The sequence below is a fragment of the Panthera tigris genome, chromosome C1, assembly GCF_018350195.1.
Source record: "Panthera tigris isolate Pti1 chromosome C1, P.tigris_Pti1_mat1.1, whole genome shotgun sequence".
Taxonomy (NCBI): Eukaryota; Metazoa; Chordata; class Mammalia; order Carnivora; family Felidae; genus Panthera; species Panthera tigris.
The window spans coordinates 219,406,303-219,431,366 of record NC_056667.1 but is presented as its reverse complement, the minus strand read 5'-3'; the positions used below and the strand labels follow the sequence as shown (position 1 = coordinate 219,431,366).

The 25,064-nt window shown below is 48.0% G+C and overlaps 1 protein-coding gene across 6 annotated transcripts in view; it reads right to left on the bottom strand.

Annotated features, from left to right (window-relative positions):
* FARP2 (FERM, ARH/RhoGEF and pleckstrin domain protein 2) overlaps positions 1-24,645 on the bottom strand; it is a 106,190-nt gene extending 81,545 nt beyond the window's left edge. For all 6 annotated transcript variants that reach the window (XM_042995930.1, XM_042995932.1, XM_042995933.1 and 3 more), the window contains exons 1-2: positions 24,565-24,645; positions 9,469-9,700 (exon numbers count right to left, since the gene is read on the bottom strand). In XM_042995930.1, the coding sequence (XP_042851864.1) occupies positions 9,469-9,672 (204 nt within the window). In that variant the 5' untranslated portion in view covers positions 9,673-9,700; positions 24,565-24,645. The remainder of the gene's footprint in view (positions 1-9,468; positions 9,701-24,564) is intronic.
* Positions 24,646-25,064: the final 419 nt, after the last annotated feature.

Genomic DNA, 25,064 nt, shown 5'->3' with positions numbered 1-25,064 from the left:
CAGAGCCGTCCTGCATGACCTGGGCAGGGCCAGAATGGGCACATCTCACAACCACAAAGTCTATGCTAGGAACACACCCTTGAGAAACCCACACGCGTCCCCACGACAACATATACAACCTCAGTGTTCCCAACAGAACAAGACTGAATTCTAGTGCATCCAGAAAACACTGCGCTGAGCCCAGGGCAACAGGGACCAGCAGGGCAGCCGAGGGAAGGCCTGCACTGGAGGACTTTGGGCCTTTCTGGCCTCTGGGAACTGCCCTCAATTGCAACCCACATGGCCCCAGTGGGAGGAGACATGGACCATGTCATCCCACAGTTCCGGATGGGTCACCTGATCAAAGCTGTCCCCAGACCTGGAACAAGGCACTTTTATACACCATCAAGAGGCCTAGGGTTGAGATTTAAAACTTGGTCCTAACTTGCCCTGTGTGGTGATTTTTTTTCTTTTTTAAAGGCTGCCCCTTGCAGGGACTAACCAATTCATTTAAAAAAAATTTTTTTTTAACGTTTATTTATTTTTGAGAGAGAGACAGAAGACGAGCAGGGGAGGGGCAGACGGAGAGGGAGACACAGAATCCGAAGCAGCTCCAGGCTCGTAGCTGTCAGGACAGAGCCCGACGTGGGGCTCGAACTTACAAACTGAGATCACGACTTGAGCTGAAGTCCGACACTCAACTGACTGAGGCCCCAGGTGCCCCTGTGTGGTGATTCTTTAGGGACAGAGAGAAAGAAGCTGGCCGAGGAAAGGGGGACCAAGAATGCTGGGCAAGGGGGCCCCGAAGAAGAGCTCATCAGGCAAGCATCACCCTCAAGTGGGTCACCTACTTGTGGGGAGGTGGGCCAAGAATGCAGGCATCTGAAATTTTGGGGAAGAGGTGAAAAGAACTGAAGGGAGCCATGGGTCAAAGGCCAAGTCAGCAAATTAGGTATATGTTCAGCTCCTCAGCCTTCTAGGAACAAGCCAAAGCAGAACCATTCGGGATGAGAAATGAGAGTATCACTGGGGTAAGACGAGAGCATGGGGCAGGGTGGTGCTCCTGGGTGGCTCAGTCAGTTTAAGCGTCTGATTTCAGCTCATGTCATCATCTCCCGTTTCATGGGATTGAGCCCAAGTCCCGTGTCAGGCTCCACACTGACAGCACAGAGACTGCTTGGGATTCTCTGTCACCGCTCCTCCCCTACTTGCACTTTCTCGCTCTCAAAAATAAATACATTAACTTAAAACGGGGGGGGGGGTGGTGCCTGGGTGGCTTAGTCAGTTAAGCATCTGACTTCTGCTCAGGGCATGATCTCATGGTTCGTGAGTTCGAGATTCTGCTTCGGATTCTGTCTTGCTGTCTCCCTCCCCCTCTCTCTCTCTGCCCCTCCACTGCTTGCACCATTTCTGTCTCTCAAAAAATGAATAAAAACGTTTAAAAAATTAAAAAAAAAAAAAGAGAGAGCACAAGGTTTCTGGAGACAGCACGGGGGTGGTCACGAGAGCAGGCTCCCAGCTGGAGAGGTCAGCTGCTACCTGTGTCACCTGAGGGCTCATTCCATCTCATTCCCATATCCTGCTGGGGTTGCTGATGATAGGAGATAAAACTGCCAACTGCCAGAACTGAGGTGCCCAAGAAGTGGCATTCCACGTCCAGATGACCCTCCGCCAAGACACTGAGAGATCTCGGTCACTCTCTGTCACGTAACTGTGGTGATGGGACTCTCACTGGTACAAAGATCAGGAGGACAACAGTTCCCTTTTCTTTTCCATTTGCTGGTCTAGCTTCTCCTCCGTCAACATCACATCCAACAGACTGTGTATGCCGGCCTCGAGCTGTGTGCACGCACGCGCATTAGGGTTGGCGGGGGGAGCCGGCACCAGCAGCTTTGATGACACATCTCAGTCACTGAGGATAAAAACATCCACATCTCTGCCCTGTACCACCTGGCCACGTTCCTGGGCATCATGGCCAAAGAAACAGATCAGCTTTCTCAGACAAAATAACAGGGTTCTGAGGCTAGGACAGAGTCCTATAATAGCTGTATATACTCGAGATACATAAGAGCTTTTGTATAAAGCCTATATTATCTCCAAATTCAGATGCTGAATTACTGACTTTTTCTTCCGAGATCAGACCAAAATAAGTTCTAAGGAGGTTTATTTGCCATATTTAGGATGTTCATGTGGGAGCAATGACAAACATCTGGCTACGATACTTTCTGGAATTTTGACTATTTCTTCCTGGCCAGAAGGAAAACATTAACTTTTTACTGGAATAGCAACTAGCACGGAACTTCAGGACTGAGACACTGTCCTCCAACTTGTCACATATTTAAATTAAAGCTTTTCCAATTTTTTAAAAAAGTAAGCCTCCTCCAAAAATTCTGAGTATGATAAAGAAAAGGGGAATGTGAGCAAACAGATTAACAATAATCAAGAAACCTCATATTCATTAGAACTTGCTCCCCAGTTGCCAGCAAAGGCACAGAACATTCACTTCTGTGGGTGAGGTCTCACACACCCAAACTACACCCCAGATTGTTCTTTTAATCACTAAATATCACCTTTTCCACACTATTAGCTTCCAGATAACAGAAAAGCTAAAATTCACATCAGTTCCTAAACCTGGTGGTGAATTATCAATTAGAAGAATATCTGTGTTAGAAATCTTGCCCTGAAGTCTAGCAGAAGGCCTCTCCCTCTAGCACACCAACACTCAGACACTTTCCACGCTTAGCGTGGTGTGGAGCTGAAAGCATTTCTACTCTGTGACTTTGCACACAGGACAAGACAAGCTGACACATGGCTTCCAGATGGTTTCTTTTATGGCTCAGAAAAAAAAAAGACCTTCTAGAGCTGAGGCCAGATTTCTATTTTCAAAACCACAAAATTCATTTAACTCACTGAAAATAAATCAAGACTTTACTAGATCAAAAAACCGGCCACTGACTGACCTTCGCATAGCTAAAACCCCCATCAATAGATGTCAAATGTCACTTAAAATGAGACAGGACGGAAGCCTAGGCAGATGGCTCCCCAGACTCCGTGGTGCAGGCTGCTCTCCTTTCCCGGAACCACTAGATAAGTGCCTTCTGTACAGAAAGTATCTTATCTTCATTAGTCATCAGAAGAAAGAGCCACAAAGTGTTATCTCACCTCCTATCTCACAAAGTCCTGGTAAGTATACGTTGCAGGCAGCAAATGATTTATATGGACAAGGGTAATCAAAGTAGTGGTTACTTATAAATGAATTAAGTGAGAAATAACTGATTTAAAAATACAGTGTATCAGTTCCTAGTTCTTTAAATTTACAAGACAACGCTAAAGGGAACTTTAAAATGTTTTATAGATCTTCCAAGTCAGCGTCCACTCTTTGCCAGCTTCATCTCAGGGATACTGTGGCCAGCCCTCAGCTGTGCTTTCTTGGTGGTCCTCACAACCTTGCAATGTAGAAACGTTCACTCCGGGGGCACCTGGGTGGCTCAGTCGGTTGAACGTCTGACTCTTGATTTTGGCTCGGGTCATGATTTCGTGGTTCACAGTCCCTGGGATCAAGCCCCCATGCCGGGCTCTGCACTACTAGCTTGGAGCCTGCTTGGGATTCTCTCTCATTCATTTTCTCTCTCTCTCTCTCTCTCTCTCTCTCTCTCTTTCCCCCTCTCCCCGCTGCTCACGTGTGCATGCTCTCTCTCTCTCTCTCTCAAAATAAATAAACTTTAAAAACAAACAAAAAAAATGTTCATTCCATATGTGTGCCAGGGCTCTGCAAGAGGGTTAACTTCATAAGTACCCAAAACCTACCCAAGGAACCACTCTGGAGATAACTGATTACTGGTACAGTTCTCATGTTTTTGGCTCAAAAATTTCCCTTCTTTAACCATTAAAAATAACCATTAAAAATAAACTTCTAGAATTTCACCTCAAACCATAATGAGCTACCACCTAACACCCCCCAGGATGACTAGAACTTGGAGACCAGGTAATACAGGTGCAGGGGAGGACATGGACAGACTGGAGACCCACACACTGCTGGTGGGTGAGCCCCAGACACAGCCAGCCACTCTGGAAAATGGTGTGGCAGTTCCTCTAACAGTTACCACGTGACCCAGCAATTCCACTCCTGGGTACACACTCAAGAGAAACACACACGTCCACACAAAACCCTGCACATGAATATTCACAGCAGTACGATTCCTGACAGCTAAAAGGTGGAGTGTCCGTCAGCTACCGAATGATAAACAAAATGTGGTCTATCCATACACAGCATTATTCGGGCACAGAAAAGAAAGCAGTGCTGACACATTCTACACACGTACAAACCTCTGAAACATGATGCTCAGGAAAAGAAGCCAGTCACAAAAGAACACACGTAGTCCCACTCACAGGAAATGTGCAGAACAGTGCGGTCTATGGAGGAGGGGCGCAGACTACTGTCCGCTTACAGCCGAAGCGAGAGGAGACGAGGGCAGCAAAGTGGCAGCTAAAAGCTGTGAGGTTTCTTCCTGAGGCGACGAAGATGTTTTCAAACTGACCGCTGCAGCTGCCCGTCTGGGAACACACTAAGCCTCGTGGAAGTGCGCACTTCAAATGGGTGACTTGTGTGGGACGTGAACTTTCCTTCAACGAGGCTGTTGAAGACTTTACCGTCGACGCCACTAAAACCTGTCTGGACAAGAGCAGACCCTGGCTTCTGGCTGTAAGCCCTCTGGACTCGCGGGCAACAAGCACTGGACAAGCTCATGTGATCCAGCCCTAGAAGGGGCCGGAACAAAGCTTCCCCACACCCAGCGAGCCCCCCAGCTCCTCCTTGGCAGTTGGAGTGCTGGAAGCATGGGCTGTCACCGCGGCGGTCAACACAGCGACGTGACACGCAGTGCGTCTGCACACCCAGGGAGAGGGGAGAAAGAGATACAACTGGGGGCCTGCAGAGCTCACCTTTCTTAAGAAACTGTAACGAGGATGGCCAATGCCATCTTACTTACTAAGACAGACACGAAACAGCACACACTGCTCGGGAAGAGACGTGAACCCCAACAGGGAGGTCTTCGGGCTGAGCTACTCTGTATTTTCACTGAACAACATAGAAGCATTTCCAAAATAACTAAAAGTCAAAAATTTCCCTAAATTAAAAAGGTCCCTTCAATGTCAACTAGGGATTCTACACAATGCCAGTGATTCAAACTCCCTGTGTGCAGGAGCCAGTGGCCGCGTCCCCCCCCTCCCCCCAAACAAACACACACGCACTTGAATCTGAGGTCAGAAAACTCTGCTCTAGGGGAGAATTCAGGACACTCTTGAAGAAAGGATGTTAACCCAATCTATGTTTTGATTTCCTTCATTCAACACACGTATTTACCGAGCCAGCACGGTGCCACACCAAGAACTCGGCAGAGCCTCAGACAAAACCTTGTCTCTGGGACTTGCCTTCCAGGAGGAGAGAGACCTCAGACAAGCTCTGGGGCAGGGGGTGGCTTCACTAAGACCTTCCTTCTGTGCTGCCAACAAAGACCCAGCCGGGGGTATCTGTGCACTGTGGGCCTGCTGCCCATACCACGAGTGTGCACCATCCCAGACAACAACCTGTGTCTCTTAGCTCAGATATAAAGGGCAGAGGGTGGCGGAGCAAGTGTCACCTGCAGGACCCTGAGACCTGAGCTCTACTGCCATCCACTTGTCCCCCCGACCTTCATCCCCCATCCTTCCCGAAGCTCTTCCTTCCCCCTCATCTCCTCATTCAGGCACAAGACCCGACAGGTAAAGCATCCCGTGGAGGAAACTCAAACTTCCCCAAGCAGTAACGACAGTCTGGGCGAACAGCTCTGGGGGCCCAGACCGCCCAGACCGCCCAGACCAGTGTGAGCTCAACCCCCGACTGACGCCTGCGCAGACGGACCGCGGGGTGACCCACGGAGCCACCGACGGTTCCCCTCACCTCATTATAACGTTCCATCCCCCATCCAAGGAAGAGCCCAAGCCTCATTTCTACAACACACGGCGTGTGTGTCCGCGGAAGGTTTCCTTCAGGCCCGTGTGTGACCGCGTGCCCGCCTCTACACGGGATGACGAGGCTCCCCTTTCTGAACATTCCATCCTAACCCTAAATGAAAGGAACCCAGCCACCCTTGCTCGAGGGTCACGGCTTTGGAAGTGATTTCCCGTGATCTCCTTCTTTGCCGCAAATAAAGTCTTCTTTGTGTGCTAACTCGCCTGGTGGAGGTTCTACGTGTGACTCACCAAGGAGGGAACTCATGTCAGTTTGGTCACCAGCGGTCAAGGAACAAGCAGTGGTGGATCAGTGATGGGGCCCCAGGGGCAACCAGCCTCCATCTCTGGATCTTTTACATCTTTGGAGCCATGGCTCATGGGAGACACTGGGGAGAATGGATCAGGGCAAGCCTGTGTTCTTGGACCAGAATCTCACAGAGGGGTATGGGGGAAGCATGTCCCCCCAGAGAAGGCCATGTGGCTTGCTCTGGGGCAGGCCCCACAAAGCATGTCGCCCGGCAAACGAGACCAGCCCACTGATGGGAGATACTAGAACTTCACAGAGACAGTCATCTTTCCAGAGATGCATTCCTGATCCACTGGCAACAGCCGTTGTGGTATACCGAATAAAATGGTCACAAATTCCTTGGCACTCCCGCTACAAGGTAGCTCTACTGCTCCCCACTCTTCCCTGCTTGAATCTGGGCTTGCCTGGTGGCTTGTTTTGATCAGTTAAACTTGGTAGGCGTTACAGCACATGAACCCCAAGCATCCAGGGACCTGGCAGCTTCCACTCTTGAGAACATTTCCATCACGGTGCAAATAAGGAGAAGCTAGCTCCCTGGAGGGTGGAAAGAGGTTCTAGCTGGGGTGCCAGACATGGTAGGCCCTCCAGGACGGCCCAGACCAGAAGACCCTCCCAAGCCAACACTCAAACATGCAGGAAACATTTGATATTTGCTGTTTGAAGTTACAAGGTTTTAGAGTGGTCTGTTACTTAACAAAATCCACTGACAGGGTTGTAGAGGACAGGGTACCTGGAAGCTGAATACAAATGACTCAAAAAAACATACTGAATTCTAACTCCTCCTAAAAGGCATGCGTCAGTGGGTAACATCATTCAAAAAGTACTCCATCCAACTCGGGGTATGTGGCAGCAATGTGATTCTGCAATTTCTGGTGACTCCGACAGGCTTACCAGAATATCAACCTGCAGGGAAGTGAAGATGATGATTCCATCTGATGAACAGAAGCAACTATAGGGGCCAAGAGCAGGCCTCCCCAAGATGGGCCACTGTGGCATGAACACTATTTTGAGTTAAAAGCAATAAAAACCCAGCAGATTCAGGAAAAGCTCTTCACCGCCCCCCCCCTCACCCCCCAACTAACTGCACCAGGAAGAGAACTATTAACAAAGACTCTTCACCTGAGACACTTATCTGCACGACAGTCAACCCCTATTCCCAGACATCTCCTCTCCCCTTCCTGTCCCAGACCCAACCCCCCTCCTGAGCTCATATAAGCATCGTGCTGCCTGTGTTAGGAATTTCCATCTCTGTGGATTCCCTATACATATGCTATTAAGTTGGATGTTTGCCGGTTGATCTGTCTCATGTCAATCTGATTCTTGGTCTAGCCAAACAGATCTGGAAGGGCAGAGAAAATTCTTCCTCCCCAACACAATAATCTCAACCTACTCAACTCTGACAAGTTCTAAATATGGTGAAACCTTTACAAAATGCCACTTCTGAATGCTGACGAATAAAGCAATCCAGACACTCAGCGATGGCGTGTATCTCAGAGAAGGGCTATGTGTTATTTATGACTCCACAATAAATATGTGCTTTCTTCTTTTTTGGGCCTAGTTTTAGTTGATAAAGACTATTAGGCAGGATAAAAAAAGATGCTCTGAAAGTAAGCTCTGAATAGCTCAGTTCTTTGTGTTCTTTTCTCTCCTCTCCTCTCCTCCCCTCCCCTCCGTTCTTTCTTTTGAACATTCTGAGAGTGTTATAAGCCTAGACCATAGTGGGTGTGTCTATCAGAAGACGGCTAAACGGTGGAACTCTTGAGAGCACTGGCTGGAAAAGATCTGGGAGTCCAGCTAACCCTGCACACCTTTAACCCATTTCCTGCAGGTGACTCATCAAAGAGCACCATGCGGGGCTGGGAAATGCTGCCAAAGAGAGCCCACAGCCAGCCTCTAGCTCTCCAGCATTCAAAGGTAGCCTGTTTTGGACTACCTTCCCAGCAAAGGCTGCCTCTGGCAACACGGGAGTGACCTGGGAAGCTGGACAGACAGGTCCTACCAGTTTCAATTACTACTGCCCTGATGAAATGCTACTCAATTTCCTCCTCCGGTAAGACCTTAAAAGGAGTGTTAGGGGTCCTCTGAATTCAGATACTATGAATCTATGCACTAGACGCTTACCATCAAACACTCAAGCAGGAGAGGCAAGAGAGGCTGGTGTGCCTGGGACCCCAGGCAAGAGGACTGGGGTACAGCCCTGACCTCCAGCTCCCCACCACTGACCCCCTCCCTCACTCCCTCCTCCCCTTCCCATGCAATGCGTTCTGAATTAGGCACCACCAGAGCCCCCAGGAAGTTTCCTCTAGGGTCATCACAGCCTGGCCCCCAGCTCAGTAATCTTAGTTTCTGTGTAGCATCCTGACTTCTTGACAGAAATCTCTAAGCACAAATAAGCCTCCTGCTAAAGTTTAAATTCATTCTCTTGTCCTTCCTTTTGTGACATTAAGAGCAGAAAAAACTTCTAAAGGTATTACTTTAAACCATTATGAAAAAATTAGAGAAGAGAGACTATCTTTGTGCATTACATACAAAATAAATAATTTTAAAAAGCACACTCATTCTAACACCATTTAGAAAATCAGTGTTTTCTAAAGTATTATGTGGGTCTAAAAAGTATTGATTAGATACATATATACACACATACACTTATATGATACATTTACACATTTTTGCTATATTCACTTGTTTTTGCCAACATTATCAGTGCAATCTATTGTTAGGAAATTTTCAAAATAAAAACGTTATTATGTTTCCTGTATCTGTTGATACAGAAAAACAAGTTCAATGTTACTGTGCAACACCACCTGTGTGCCAGGCTCTTTGCACCCGTCCTTGCCACAGCCCCTGAGAAGAGGGGACTACAATCACCGCCATGTTTCAGAGAGGAGCTGACACACAGTGGGCAGATCTGGATGGGTCCAGTCTGTGCTCCACAGCAGTCAGCCATCCTCTCTGAAGAAGAACAGAAGGGCCATGTTGTATCAGAATTTCAAAGGAAAGACAGGAGAATATCACTCTTCAAATAAAAGCAGAAACTCAGACTCACTGTTTCCAAGGATCTTAGTGTTACCAACACCACCCTTGGTCAGCTTGATAAATAGGCCAAGTCTGATCAGCAAAATGGAATGTGGTTCATCATACTTGACTTTTAGAAAGTATAAGGAAATATGCCTCCAAATATCGCTACTTACCTCAATGTCAAATATTTCCATGCTGTTGTCCAGCAGCTTCACTCGGAGGTGAAGGTGCTTCTCCTGTGTTCTGGCTGATGCCCGTGCTGCGGTTGCCAAGAGGTTCTGCCCAGGCTCGAGGGTGCTCACTCCCCCTGGGGTCTGGGCGCCCAAGCGTGTCCCTGGAGTCTGCAAGACTCTGTATGTTCCTTCTATCTCCCCCATTCTTCATCAGCTAAGAATGAAGGGCACTCTAAAACAAAACAAAAAACCCCAAAGAGTCATTGAAAGTCATTTAATGTTTGTTTATTTTTGAGACAATGTGAGAGACAGAGTGCAAGCAGCGGAGGGGCAGACGGAGGGAGACACAGAATCTGAAGCGGGCTCCAGGCTCTGAGCTGTCAGCCCAGAGCCTGATGTGGGGCTGGAACTCCTGAACCGTGAGATCATGACCTGAGCCGAAGTCGGATGCTCAACCGACTGAGCCACTCAGGCGCCCCCAAAGTTATTTAGATATTAAAAAAAATCAGGTGCCCAGGAATTCTCTGCTCTAATTTTGCAACTTCTAGGCGTCTTAAGTTACGTTAAAGCAAAGAGTTAAACAAGATTACCTTCTACTCATACATGGATCGGTGGATCACAAAATAACAAGCACTGTTCACAAAGACACTATTTCTTGGTGCTTCTGCAAGCCAGGCAATGCATCCTCTCATGTAAGTCACAAGACCTCACCCAACAGTGGCCTGTGCCTTCGTCCGGCCGCCTGGAGTCCCCGGCACACCCTCTGGGCTCCAGCAGCCCAGAGAGTTGTTGTGCTGATGGTACACTGTTAAATGCCAGATGGTACGTTTCAGCAAAGAGGAGCAGGTGCCACGCAGCAAGTGCAGTGCACGACGGGCACCATTCAGTAGGCCACTCCCTGTGCTGGGTGAGGACAGCCAGGTGAGGACAGCCCAGGTTGGTCTGGGCCGGGTTCAGGCTTCCCAGTTTTGTAAGCGGTGTCTTACCAGGCTGGACGGAGGCCATCAGAGTGACATGAGGGCTGTGTGCCTGATGTGAGGGGCACTGGCCCCAGGCCAGGCCGTTCCCAGCACCACTTAGCTGTTCTCACGATGTCCTTGCACCCACTGCCTGCTAAGCAGACACCAGCACACAAGCGATGCCCTCCGCCCTTCCCAGTCCTCCATGGCATGGCACGGAAACTTCTCTAGCTTCAAGCTAGAAAGCTGAACAGGGTTAATCACGTCATTGTTTTTACAAAGAAAGAAGAGGCTGAGTATCAGCTAGAATCTAATAATACCAGCTTGCTTTCCTTTGTATTAATCTAGCTACTCTCTATTTATGACAAATTTACTTCTTAAATATGTGTATTTATGTTTGAAAGTCAACTTAAAGAAAAATCTTGATCAGTGAAGCACAGTATGACAAAAAACAAATTCGAGACGTTTACTCAAGAAAGAGCAGATGGGAATGCAAGCTGGTGCAGGCACTCTGGAAAACAGAATGGAGGTTCCTCAAAAAACTAAAAATAGAACTACCCTATGACCCAGCAATTGCACTACTAGGCATTTATCCACGGGATACAGGTGTGCTGTTTCGAAGGGACACAGGCACCCCCATGTTTATAGCAGCACTATCGACAAGAGCCAAAGTATGGAAAGAGCCCAAATGTCCATCGATGGATGAATGGATAAAGAAGATGTGGTATATATATACAATGGAGTTCTACTCTGTAATCAAAAAGAATGAAATCTTGCCATTTGCAACTACGTGGATGGAACTGGAGGGTATTATACTAAGTGAAATTAGTCAGAGAAAGACAAAAATCATATGGCTTCACTCATATGAGGACTTTAAGACACAGAACAGATGAACATAAGGGAAGGGAAGCAAGAATAATAGAAAAACAGGGAGGGGGACAAAACAGAAGAGACTCTTAAATACGGAGAACAAACAGGGTTACTGGAGGGGTTGTGGAAGGGGGGATGGACTCAATGGGTAAGGGGCACTAAGGAATCTACTCCTGAAATCATTGTTGCACTATATGCTAACCAATTAGGATGTAAATTTAAAAAAATAAAAAATTAAATTAAAAAAAAAGAAAGAGTGGGGCTGCTGGGAAAACTACTTCACTCCCTTACCTCTGACAAGCATTCTACTAACGTGCGGTAAATTTCTTAGAGAATTAATCTAAATTTCCAGTCCATTCCCTCATGTGCCAACCTAACTGTTGGCTCCCCTGGCCCTTTCATCCGTTCCATGCTTACTTTGTTATCAAGAAAAACCATTTCATGAATGTTTTGTCTCTTGAATTAAGTTTAAAAACTTCTCAGTCACCCGCTGAGCCACCTCTACCACACACTTAAACCCTACCCAGCAAAGACAAGGTCTCCAGCCCACGTGGGCAAGAACTTCCACACACGTGCGATCTGTCGAACAAGCAGGCAAAGCACAAGAAAGCTAAAACCTCCCGGGACAGTGAACCAAGAACGGTATGAGCAAAGTGACAAGGTGGTGTCACTCTGCCAAATACACCTCCCGCCCCCACTCTTGCACAAGGACGGACTGCCCCTCGTGGACAGGCACAGGTCTGGATCAGGTTAGCAGTTACCCACCATATTCGAATCCCCTCTCCGGGTTGTATGCACCCTGACAGCAGGAACTAAATTCTTACTGTGAATGTTTGCTAAGTATTTATTTAATTCACAGCAGTGGCATCAAGGAACATGAACTGCCTCGTCAGGCAATGCACCATACAGGCCTGAGCAGCGAAAGACAGACTATGGTCACAAACAGAAAACACTGGAAAATCACTAATATTCATGCCACTAATATTAAATGTGGGATGAGATTCTGAGAACCAGAAGGATGAACTTTTTCAATTTCACCGATGTGAGTAGTTAACGCAAAATTGATGGGATGTGAACGAAGAAGACACCACCTGCAAGGTGTCTCTAATGTGCACATAGAGGAGAACAAGTTCTTGGTTAGTTCACAGCATTTACTGACCCTGAGGCACTGAGAGCAGGTCCTTCTGAGAAACTATGGGCCGTTTAACCCTGGGCACCAAAGTGATCCTTCCCTTTTCAAGCTACTGTTCTGAAAATTTAGGTACAACCAAAACATATTTTAACAAGTCACTTATTTATTCCATTATATATTCTCATGTAGACTTTTCTTTTTTAAATTTTTTAAATGTTTATTTATTCTTGAGAGAGAGAGAGAGAGGTGGGGAGAGAGAGAGAGACAGAGCAGGAACAGGAGAAGGGCAGAGCAACAGAGGGACACAGAATCTGAAGCAGGCTTCCAGGCTCTGAGCTGTCAGCACAGAGCCCAATGTGGGGCTCAAACTCATGAGCTGTGAGATTATGACCTGAGCTGAAGTCGGACGCTTAACTGATTAAGCCACCCAGGGTTTCCTGATATAGATTTTTTTCTTAATAATTTTAGATGGAAAAAATTTCTTCAGATTATCTTCTACTCGTTATGATAAGAGAGTCCTGTCTAGACACATACTTCTAAAACAAAACAGGCAAGACTCACCCCCAGTGTGCTGAGGGGCACATCAGGGTGGGCACGCTGTAAGAAGAGTGTGCAAGGAGATTCGTACTAGAAAACTCGCAGTGGTCCATCTTGGTGGGAGGGCTTCTGTCTCCGGGATAAGGTTTCAGAAGGGCCCTCTGGCATGGTTACATCACTTGGTTAGACCATGTTCACTTTATAATCGTTAAGCCATATACTCGATTTATGTGGTTTTTCTAGATCTTTGTTTATTTATATAATAAATAAATTAAAAACAGCATACTTTTAACATTATTTCATCTCTTCTAAGAACAAAAGACCACTTCTTGGTCCACAAGAGACCTGTGCAGGTCTGCATGCCTTTTGAGCAGCAAATGGACATCCTAGTTATTTTCATCTAGTCCAAAGACCTCAATGTAGCTTAAGCTAAGACTCGGGGTCATCAGACACTCTTGTTCTGGAAGGTCATTGAGGAAATGGCCCCGAAGTACCCTACTGCTTATGTTCTAAAGAAAAATACGGTTGCTATCACATAACAGTATGTGGCATAAATTACACGTTTAATATTTACTTGGCTTCAAAGTTTAAGAAATCTTAGAAAATGAGGAACTTAACAGAAAACTGGTACAGAACCCCGATGCTGCCCTCAGAGCCTACCCATCTGCTGCAGAACGAAAGGCGTAACCAGACCCCTGCAGAAACTCGAGGCCACTCTTTCAGCGGTCACGTGCCCTGCCCACCGCCTCCTCCAGCTGACCGCGGGAGAAAACGAAAGGAAAAACGTATGCACTGAATGAATCTGTTTTACATCAATTACGACCTAACAGAAATTACTTTGTTTTGCCTTGTGTGCTTCTAAATAAACATTTAAAGGGCAAGAGTATGCAAGACAGATGAGAAACACAGCAAGGCCACGTGAGCTGTTCTGCGGTCCTGGGAGCCCTAAATGTTAGATGCTAGCCCCTGCTCACTTCTCCTGCTTCCAGAGAGCCTCCCAGAAATCCAGAGGGAAGCAGTGGTGTAAACCTACACGGGCTCCAGATTTTGTCATCCTCCTCCATGAATGAAATGCTCTGCAGATTTCATTCCTAAAAATATTTCTGGTAGCTGGACACAATTTCCACTACTGACATTTAGCACTACCTACTAGAAAACTCCGTTCCTACCTACATATTTTCATTTAATAAAAAAAATTTTTAATGTTTTTTTAATTTATTTTTGAGAGAGAGAGAGAGAGCATGAGTCGGGGAGGGGCAGAGAGAGATGGAAACACAGAATCCAAAGCAGGCTCCAGGCTCTGAGTTGTCAGCACAGAGCCCGACGTGGGGCTCAAACTCACAAATTGTGAGATCGTGACCTGAGCTGAAGTCGGCTGCTTAACTAACTGAGTCACCCAGGCACCCCTAAAATTTTTTTAATTTTCATTTGAGAGAGAGAGAAAGATAACAAGCGAGTGGGAGATGGGGGGGGGGGGAGGGAGGGAGGGGGGGAGGGGGAGAGAGAGAGAGAGAGAGAGTTCCGAGAAAAACTTTAAAAACCACCTTGTGATATATTTCTATCTCAAAGTTGGAAAAATTCAGCTCAAAAGTCTGTCCATTTGGGCGCCTGAGTGGCTTAGTCAGTTAAGTGTCCAACTGATCAGATCTCATAGTTCGTGAGATTGAGCCCTGCATCCGGCTCTGTGTTGACAGTGTGGAGCCTGCTTGGGATTCTCTGTCTCTTTCTGTGCCCCTCCCCCACTTGTGCCCTCTCTTCCTCAAAACAAACAAAAAGTCTGTCCAAGCTTTGGGTGATGACATGTCAATGCGGGTTGTAGCAGATGTGCTACTCTGTGTGTCTGGGGGGGGGGGGGGCTGATGGTGGGAAAGGTGTAAGAGGGACAGGGCATTTGGATATCTCTGTACCTGCAACTTGACTTTGATGTGAACTCAACACTGCTCTAAAACATAAAGCCTATTAAAAAAAAAAAAAAAAGTCTGCCACAGAACACATAACTCAGAAATGACTGCGCCAGGACCTAAGCCCGGCCTGGACCTGGCCACTAAGCCGCCTTGCTGTCTACTGGAAAATGAGCACATGGCTCCCCAGACAAAAGCACCCACTGGTCATGGTCCACAATAAAGGGAATTGCTTAAAAATTCTGTTACGCAAAAGATCTCCTTGGTTGCCTCTTCCACCCTCCTTGGTTGCCTCTTTCAGGAGGATCATAAAACCTAAGTGTATACTGACCAATTAAGGAAGCAGAACATGGCACTCACTTCGACGACATCTTTCTAACACACCTAGAGCGTACGACAGCGCTGGCAAGAACGCTCGCTGCTGACAATGTTCAGATGGAGTCCTCACCTGGCTCCTGGGCCCTGGACTACATCACCTCTTCACTATAGCACAGCAAGAGGTAGGCCCTTTTATTCCCTAATAAGCATGACTAGTATTTTTTAGAACAAGCAACTAAGCAATTCAATCGGTATAAGGAATCAGAGAGAAAAATGTCAGAACATGTGCCGTAAGGCAACGCCTCAAAGAGCTGACAAGAAACAGCTGGCCAGATGGAGGGCAGGCGGGGCATCCGCATGCATGGGCACGTGTACTGGTGGCAAAAACACACCCACCTCCTCCAATCAAAAGGTTGATTCTCAACCCTTTTTTCCTTTGGTATGAAGCTGCCCAATTTAACACCAAAATCTTCACGGACAAAAGCAAGGTCTTTATGGTTCTCTAGCATGAACAAGAGAGTTGGAATAGAAACATGTGCATTTGCTTGTCTTCAAACAACAATGGAAGGATAAACCCAAACGTACTGACAGTGGCTGCCCATGGGATGGAATGCACCGGGAATACAGCACTGGAAACCTCTTCTTCCAGTGCACAAGGTTTCCATGGGTTGACTTGGGAACCTCCCGAATGTTTTACATACTTAGAAAGCAAAATGAAATCAGTGTTTTAGAAAAGCCCCAAAACTCAAAAATGAAATAAATGATCCTCACTGTACATTCAGACAGCAGCTAAACTACAAAAGGAATTACTTCAAGTGACTTTCAAACTCAGTAACCTCATTACCCATCACTAGTGAAATACATCCTAAAGATTAAAGACTACGAGTAAAACCACAATGTGGCATATTCTACAAGAAAACAATCTCATTTCTTCAATAAATGGCAAAGAAAAAAAACCAGCAAGCAAGCAAGCAGGCAGGCAAGCAAGCAAGCAAGCGACGGGGTGGGAGGAAGGTGATAGACACTGTTAAAACACATGATCTGTCAAATGCTCCCCATGGACCTTATTTGAATCCTGAATCAAGTGGAACAATCAGGGAAATCTGAGCACTTCCTTCAAATTAGGTGATTTAACAAGTACCACTAATTTCCTAGATGTTTTAATGGTATTGTGTATATACGAAGGTGGAAGACACCCTATCTCTTAGAGATACATAACTATTTTTGGATAGTGGAATAATACCTAGGATTACATTAAAATAATCCACTGAGGTGGGGGTCAAGAAGATAATAGTCCCCCTCCCCCCAAAAAACCCCAAACTATTGCCCATATGTTAATTATTGGAGCTGTTTTTGATATATGCACTTTTGTGGATGTTTGGAATTTTCTACGAGTTAAAAAAAAAAAGAAAAAGAACAAATGAAAGAACAAACAACAGATCTGGCAACAATTTTCAGCGTACATTAAGGATCCAGAAAACCGCTGGAATAGTTCACAGGTGAGAGGGCGAGTGTGTGTACACCGTGAAATGCTGGCTCAGCCCCTTATTTTCCATAGGAAACAGCAGCCTGAGAATGGAGCCGCTTGCTGAAGGCCACAGATCCAACCTGTGTAGACAGGACTAAGGCCCAGTGTCCTGACTCCCAGTCCAATACACTATAATGCAAATTCTTCAAGTTTAAAGGACAAAACAATTTGACTTTAAAAATTGTACATCCAGGGGCGCTTGGGTGGCTCAGTCAGTTGAGTATCCAACTCTTGATTGGCTCAGGTTGTGATCTCATGGTTTGTGGATTCGAGCCCTGCCTCGGACTCTGCACTGAGCACAGAGCCTGCTTGGGATTTCCCCCTCCCTCAAAATAAATAAATAAACGTTTAAAATATTGCACATCCATGCATCATACGTTCACTGTCATTTGTTAACTCTGTAACTCCATTTTACGTCAGTTATTGTATTTTCAGTTCTAAAATTCCTACTTGTTTTTCCTTTACATCTTTTTTTTTAAGTTCACTTTCTACCTTTCCATTTGTTTCAAGAATACCCTTGCTTCTCAGGACATTTTAGTAACAGCTGTTTTCAAGTGCGTTTCAGCTTTTTATCGCAGCCTTTACCAGTTGAGCAGCTTAAATAAGAGCTTTTTATTGTGTCAGTCTCTGTGGATCTGAAGTCTGGGTACAATGTACACCCGCAGAGCACTCTGCTGAAGGTCTCACAAGGTCTGCACAAGGGGACAGCTGATGTGGGGTCTGAGATGGAAGAATGCATTTCCAGGCCCGCTCAGCTGTCTGGGTAGAGAACTGAGACCCCTGTCCTTGCTGGCACTGAGCTGCTGTACCATGGCACGTTCCTAGAAGTAACATCAGGAGGTGAAGGTCACGAGAGCCAAAATTCTGCCAAAGTCTCTGTCGGAGACCTGCAACATTCGTATCACCTCGGTTTGTGCCTGTCTTGTGTCTTCTGAGGGGATATTTTCCCGATTCTGTGTATGCTATGTAATTTTGGATAGGATTGTGGACTTTTGGAGCCCCGGATTGTGGCCATTTTTAATACTGTGTGGACTTGGGGTATTTCTGCTTTAGTAGACACAGGTCTGCTTGGGATCAGGCCGCAGGCTGTGGTCTCAGCGTCAGTTCCATGTTCAGAGGCTCCATCCTCCTTGTGTACCATCATCCAGAGGCCAGCTTGGTTCCCAGGCCGTGGCCTACCTCTTAGTTGAGTTCCCAAAGCCTCTGGCAAGTTCTTCGGGGTCAGACTCATACGTGCCCAGCTCAGCGTTGAGGCCATAAGTTCAAAGCAATTTCAGGGGTCACTTTCTTGAACTCTTCCCTCTCCCAAGTCTCCCTGGTATACTTTCCAGTTGCCTGGAGCTCCCCTTCTCAGTCCTTCAGCCAGAAACCTGGGGCTTTCGTTACTGGCTCCGCTGTGCACTTCCTGTGCCTGCACCCTTGCCTGGGAGAAAACAGCAATGGGGGTTTCTGGACTCCCTCAGAGTTTTAGGTGTCTGCAGGTTCCGGGAGCCACAGCCTGACTGGAGGACAGGGGAGAGGGGAGGAAACCAGCAGCTTTCTCCCATTCTCTCCTACAGCACTTTCTGTTTGCATCTGGTGCCCACCTCTGGGTTTCAGATACTCTGAGGCCAGGCTGGGGAATCCTGGAGGAAAAATAGGAAACTCTTTACTGGTGCAGTAGTTCTTCAAATTCTGGCCTTTGTTCCCAATCCTCCTGTCACCATTGACTTGTCAGAGTCCTCAAACACCAGTTCCCTGCAGCTGTCCAGGCTTTATAGCCACAGGCAGTGGGAGAGACAGGGTGGAGCATGCTTAGTCCATTGTCCAGGAGCCAGACTTGATATCCATGCATTTTAAAAATGGTTATGGTGGTTATCTTTGGGAGAGAAAGAAGGTTGATTTTTATTTCTTTTTCCAACGTTCTATAATTTTCAAATTGCCTCCAGTGATACGTATACATTACTTTTAAATGAGATGGCTTTTCTGCAGATTACTGCACAAGTACTACCTGCTTTAGGAGTCTTAAATGGTAGGGGTACCTATGGTATGTCACTGCTCACCTTCCAAGAGAAAGATGCAATAGCTATTATCTCTCGTCTAGGAAGTGTACTTGTTCTTCTAAAACAGTTCAGTAAAATTAAAAAAAATAATAAAGTTTATTTATTTTTGGGAGGGGGGCAGAGAGAGAGAGGGAGAGAGAGAATCCCAAGCAGGCTCTGCACTGTCAGTGCAGAGCCAGATGTGGGGCTTGATCCTATGAATCATGAGATCATGACCTGAGCTGAAATCAAGAGTCGGATGGATGCTTAACTGACTGGGCCACCCAGGTGCCCCTGAAATAAAAATATCTTTAAGCACTCCCTGGAATCGATTTCTTGTTCAGGTACTGAGACTTGTTCCCCCAACATGCATCTTATCAACTACTATCAAAAGCGTTTAGGGCTTTCATTATGAAGGAGGCAAGAGTTACTAAAGCCTAGTAATTGAAACAACTTGTCAAATTCCCTGGTGTTGCTTCTTCCTTCTCAAACACACTTCCACTGGGTGCTAGAAGGTGCACTGAGCACCCTCAACCCTCGTGCCTCTATCGTGTTATCTGGCATCAAGCACAGGGACACAACTGCCCTTGCAAAAGCCTGATACCTCTAAAGCTGTTCTGCCTCTGGTTTGGGCCACCCCCCCCCCCCCCACATGCACTGGCCCCTTCCTAGGTCCTAGGACAGGCCCTATGCAAAGTGTGCCTATGGTTGTAGCCTTCTGTAAAATTCACAGAACACATTCTGATTGCAATCAATTTAGGCTGCTGCCGCTTTCCACTACAACCTTGTTCCTTTTACGTCAGGCAGCTTAGTAGGGGCTGCTGGCATTTTGGGGATGCAGCTCAGGGCACAAGGAGCTGGGAGACACATTTAGCTTGGATTTGGTGGGATACGTGTATGTTTGCAATTACTTCTTGTACACTTACCACCTGCCATCTCAGTGCAGGTAGGGCTTCTGGGAACACTGGCATCACCCACTACGCCTGCCCCCCAGGGGCACATGAAACAAAGGTGCAGGGCTGGGGGCCTGAGGCCATCTGTACACATCTGATGGTGCCCAGCACTGGCGGTGCATGGGCTATGGGAAAGAAACAAGGTTTGAAATAAGGGGAGCCAGATGCTCACCTGTGGGAAAATTATCATCACACACGTTAAACTGTAAGTAGATAAAACTGATGTTCTTGTTTGTCAGAAAAATAAATGTTAATGTAGTAGGTCTATCAACATAACACAGATTATTTTTTTACTTTTTGAATGGAATTGTACAGAATTGAATTTATCAGAACTCCTGCTTTTCTGAGACACACATCTATAGCTGTACTAGAAACAGCAAACATATACTGTCCATAGGTGTAACCATGTTTTATGCATCCTATCGATAAATATTTTTGATCACTTGTGTGAGAGGAATCATTGAGTTCTTTCTATTCTCTATCACATGAAGAGACCATTAAAAACACATATGCTACTTTTGAACAAATATGCCATTTAGTGATGTTATTCTCAGCTTTTTTGAATCTGTACCTTTTTCTTATTCTACATAAATATTCACTTTCCAGTTAATTATTTACAACACTGTATTCGTTTTCTTAGAAAGGCTCCCTCTCCCAAATTGTATGTATAAGCTTCAGGCCACATAAAACTTGGCATCTGCCCTTGCCCCAAATGAAATTTGAAATTTGATTTATTCAAATGTATTGAGCACGTGCTCAGTATCAAGAAAATCTAAGTCTGTAAGAACATGGGAGTTTTTTTTAAATTTTTTTATTTTTAATGTTAATTTATTTTTGAGAGAGAGACAGAGCGTGAGTGGGTGTGGGGCACAGACAGAGGAGACAGAATCCAAAGCAGGCTCCGGGCTCTTAGGTATCAGCACAGAGCCCGATGTGGGGCTCAAACTCTCGGACCTCAAGATCATGACCTAAATTGAAGTTGGACACTCAACTGACTGAGTCCCCCAGGTGTCCCTATAAGGACATGGGAGTTGATGAGACAGCCCCTCCCTATTACAGCAGGAGAAGATGGTGTGTTAAATGGTGGTGGGCACCACAGGAAAAGTAAAGCAAGGCTGGCAGACAGGAATTGGGTGTCTGCAAGAGAGGGAGAAGCCCTCCGCAGGAGGGCATCTGCACCAGGCCAAAAGAAGGTTCTGGCACACACCCCAACGCCACAGTGTCCCAAGGGATGGCCACTGCTAGGCCCACATCATCTTACTTAATCCTCACAATCCCCATCACATAGATCGAGGAACTCAGGCTCAGAAAGGCTAGTGACTCGCTGGTGGTTGGTCAGTTCCTCAAGTGGCACCAACCCCACCCTGATTCCACAGTGGAGTATCTCCTCTTGGTTTACGTGACCCTGCAGGCCAAGCACAGGCCCACAAGATCTAAAGACAACTCTGGGGGCGCCTGGGTGGCTCAGGTGGTTAAGCATCTGACTCTTGGTATTGGCTCAGGTCATGATCTCATGAAGCCTGCTTGGAATTCTCTCTCTCCCTCTCTCTGCCCCTCCCCTGCTCATGTGCGCACTCTCACAGAATAACTACGCTTTATTTTTGTAAAATTTGTTAATGTTTTATTTTTGAAACAGAGAGAGAGAGAGACAGAGACAGAGACAGAGGAGACGGACAAAGTGCGAGCGGGGGAGGGACAGAGAGAGAGGGAGACAGAATCTGAAGCAGGCTCCAGGCTCCGAGTTGTCAGCACCGAGCCCGACATGGGGCTCGAACCCACAAACCACGAGATCATAACTTAAGCTGAGGTCGGATGCTTAACTGACTGAGCCACCCAGGCGCCCCCAAATAAATACACTTTAAAAAAATAAGTAAATAAATTGTGGTATGATTATATTCCAGTTGACTGTAGATCACTTCACTAATTTACATTAAAAAAATAAAATAAAAGACAGCTCTCTAAGTGGCCAGGACCACCTCTCCACAACAGTAACCAGGAGCAGAAAGTACAAGGTAAACCCAGGAAGAGGGTGCTTGCCTGACTCAGAGAGGCTTCCTGGGAGAAGTCAGGGCAGGGGCCCTGCAGGGGTCAGGACAAAGAACAACGTGGGTAGGTGTGGGGTCCTGAGGATGCCCGCAAGGGGCTGGGCCCTGAGGGACCTTGTGGGCCTACCGAGAGGTCTGGATGTCATCTTAGGTCTCCTTCTGCTCTGCAGCTGGGAGAGTCATCACTGCATCCTACAACGTTACAGTACCTTTCTGTTTTTTAAAAAGGCTATAAACTAAAACACCGGTTTGGCAGGGTAGAAATAATCCCATGACCCTAAAATAAAACTACATATATCCCTAACATCCCTTTCCATCCTGGTCCACGTCTTCACATATTTTTACAACAGTGTAATTGCTATGTACCCATGGTGTCACCTTTTTAGTGAAGGCATGTTTTTGAACCGATTTCCATAAATCAAAGGTTCGCATTTTGTCAGGATTCCCAGAGCATGCTCACTAGCTGTGGAGAACCCTACCATCCTGACATGCAGGATTTGTGTATCAGGGTTGGTTTTCAGAACGGGGACTACAAAATGAAAATCGTTAGCACATACCGCTAACTGCTCTCCAAAAAGAGCAAACCGATTTACAGAATCACCACCAAAGTAACCAATCCCAGAGACCCACAAGAGTGGGCTTTACCATATTAAGTTCTGTGTAATCCTCACTTCTTTGACTCCCTGTTGCCAAGGTAAAACCTGGAGTAGACAAATGTACTATAGTCCAGTGACCCCGTGGACACCCGGATTTCAGACCACGACACAAGCGCCCTCAGATCAACCCTCAACTTTACAGTGGGGTTTCCCTGAACGCCTACTGCCACTGCTGCGTGTCGGAGGCTTGCCACCCACTGAGTGAAAGGGGCAGCTGGTGAGCTGATGAGAAAGTGGGTGAAGGAAAAACAGGAACAAAACGGAACAGGTGAGCAGCAGTAAGTTACCGTCTGACTACAGAGGGGGTGCCAAGGTGACCAGAGGCCAGTGTGTGGACAGAAGGGATTACCCACGTGTCCATCTCTGCTTTGCCAAGCGGTTCCTATCCTTCCCCCCAAGGCAGTATAACTCTGCTTAAATACTGCCTACTTCCCGGGGCGCCTGGGTGGCTCAGTGGGAGAAGTGTCCGACTTCGGCCCAGGTCATGATCTCACGGTTCATGGGTCCGAGCGCTGCGTCGGGCTCTGGGCCGACAGCTCCGAGCCTGCAGCCTGCTTGGATTCCGTGTCTCCCTCTCTCTCTCTCTCTCTGCCCCACCTCCACTTGCTCCCTATCTCTCAAAATAATAAATGAAACACTGACAAAAAATTAAAGAAAATACCGCCTTCCTCGCTCTACTATCCACTCAGATTATTCTTCCACCTGATAGTATAATGGCTAACGTCACCTAAGCGCTTGCTGTGTGCCACACATCTCACACGTGGCCCATTATATACAGACGCTTCGGTGCCACAACCACCATGTGGGGTAGCTAAGTTTCACCCCCTTTTATCGATAAGGAACAAAGACAGATGGATATATCGCGTAAACTGGGGAATGACTCAGTGCAGAAGGGCCCTGGAAACCTAGGAAAGGATGGTCATCATGTGAATGAGGCAGCAGCATCTCGTCCAAACGGCTCAGGGCACACGCGCAGGAGAGAAGCTGCAATAAAGCTGGGAAGACGCAAGGCCAGGGTGTGAGCCTAAACCGGTCTCCCCACTTCCAGATGGGGCTGTGCGCCCTGGCCCCGTCTCCTCTGCGGGGGTTTGAGAGAACCAAGCACGACGACCAGCACGGAGCGGTTCACGGCTCTTCACGCCGGACTCTCTCAGCGCACAGGGGCTCGCACGAATCTCAACCGGCAGCAGATGCGGGAAATGAAAATTACAGTCGATCTACGAGTAAAGGTTACTCCGTGCCTGCCGGCCTGCCTTAGTGTCTTCTACAGCCTCTCTGGCAGAGAGAAAATCCGAGTTGTCTGTTGGCACGCCGTCTACACACAACCAACACCCGAACCCAATGCCACCAGATGGCTATCGAACGTTTCCACAGTGGTCCGACCAAAACCATCTCATGGGAACAAAACAAACGAAGAAAGAAAAACCACCCTTTAAAGATTTAGCCCTGGGTCTTAAATCTTCCCATCGTCTCTTTATAGGACGTACTGGCGTTATTTCCTTCAGCACATGATTAAATTTCTGTTCTTCGCAGCCATTCCCGACTAGCACACCAAAGGCCACTGGAGGCTGTGGACACCAGCACAAGCGGAAAAAGTGCTGGCGCGATTCGCTGGGCCGTATCCCGGCCCCAGTTTTCCTTCACATGCCTTCCCAAGGCCTTGGGGAACATTCTAAACCTGAGTGGACTAAAAGCATTAACACCCAACACCTAGTTAACCACCTTTAGGATACAATTTGAGGGCCAAGAAGGGTGTGGTCACAACCAGCATGGGCTTCCACCTGTGGCTCTGCGTGGGCCTCCACGCGAGACGCTCCCTGGGCCACCTCCAGGGCCTCCACGCAAGGCTCTCCCCAGGGTCCCTGGGTCCCCACGCGGGACCTTCCCCGGGTCTTCACGCACACCCTCTCCGGCCCGCCCCCGGGCCTCCCGCGTCCGGGCCGCCAGCGGGCAGGCTCCGCACTCTCGGGGCCTCCTCGCGCGGGGCCCGCCGCCCTGGAAGGCCTCCCGAGCCCGGGCTTGACTCCGCTGGTGGACCGCCGTCCTGAGGCGGCTCCTGAGGCGCCGGGCCGCCGCGGGCCTCAGCGCCAGCTCGGCCTCGGCTCCCTGCCCTCGCCCGCGAAACCGCGGCCCCGCCCGCCCGCGGGCCCTTGTGCTCGCGGCCCTGCGTCCTCACCCGCCGGCCCGGCCCGCGCCGTCGTCCGTAGCGGACTCCAGGTCTCGGCAGCTCCGCCCGCTCGCGACCGCCGCGCCAGACTGCCAGCCAGCCGCCTCCACGGCGCACGCCCCGCCCCGCGCCGCGAGCCCCGCTGGGGCCCGCCCCCGCCTCCGCGGACGCGCCGTCGATTGGGCTGCGGACCCTTAGGGCGGGGCCTCCACGGCCCGCGGCCTGGAAGTGCGGCACAGAGTTCTGATTGGTGAACGAACGGGGAGGAGGCGGAGCTAACTCGACAGGCGGAGTCGAATGCAAATCAGCGGAGATTCGCCTCGGAGGACGGCGCTCGGTCCTGGGGGGGGAGGGGGGCTCGGCTCGGCAGGCGGGCCTCAGCCTGGGGCGGGGCTCTGAACCCGGGGCTGGGCCCCGGCGGCTCGCCGCGTCGGGGGCGGTTCCGGGCGCGGCTCCTCTCCTCCCGGCCCCAGCCCAGCCCGCCTGCTTGTCCTACCCCCGGATGCATT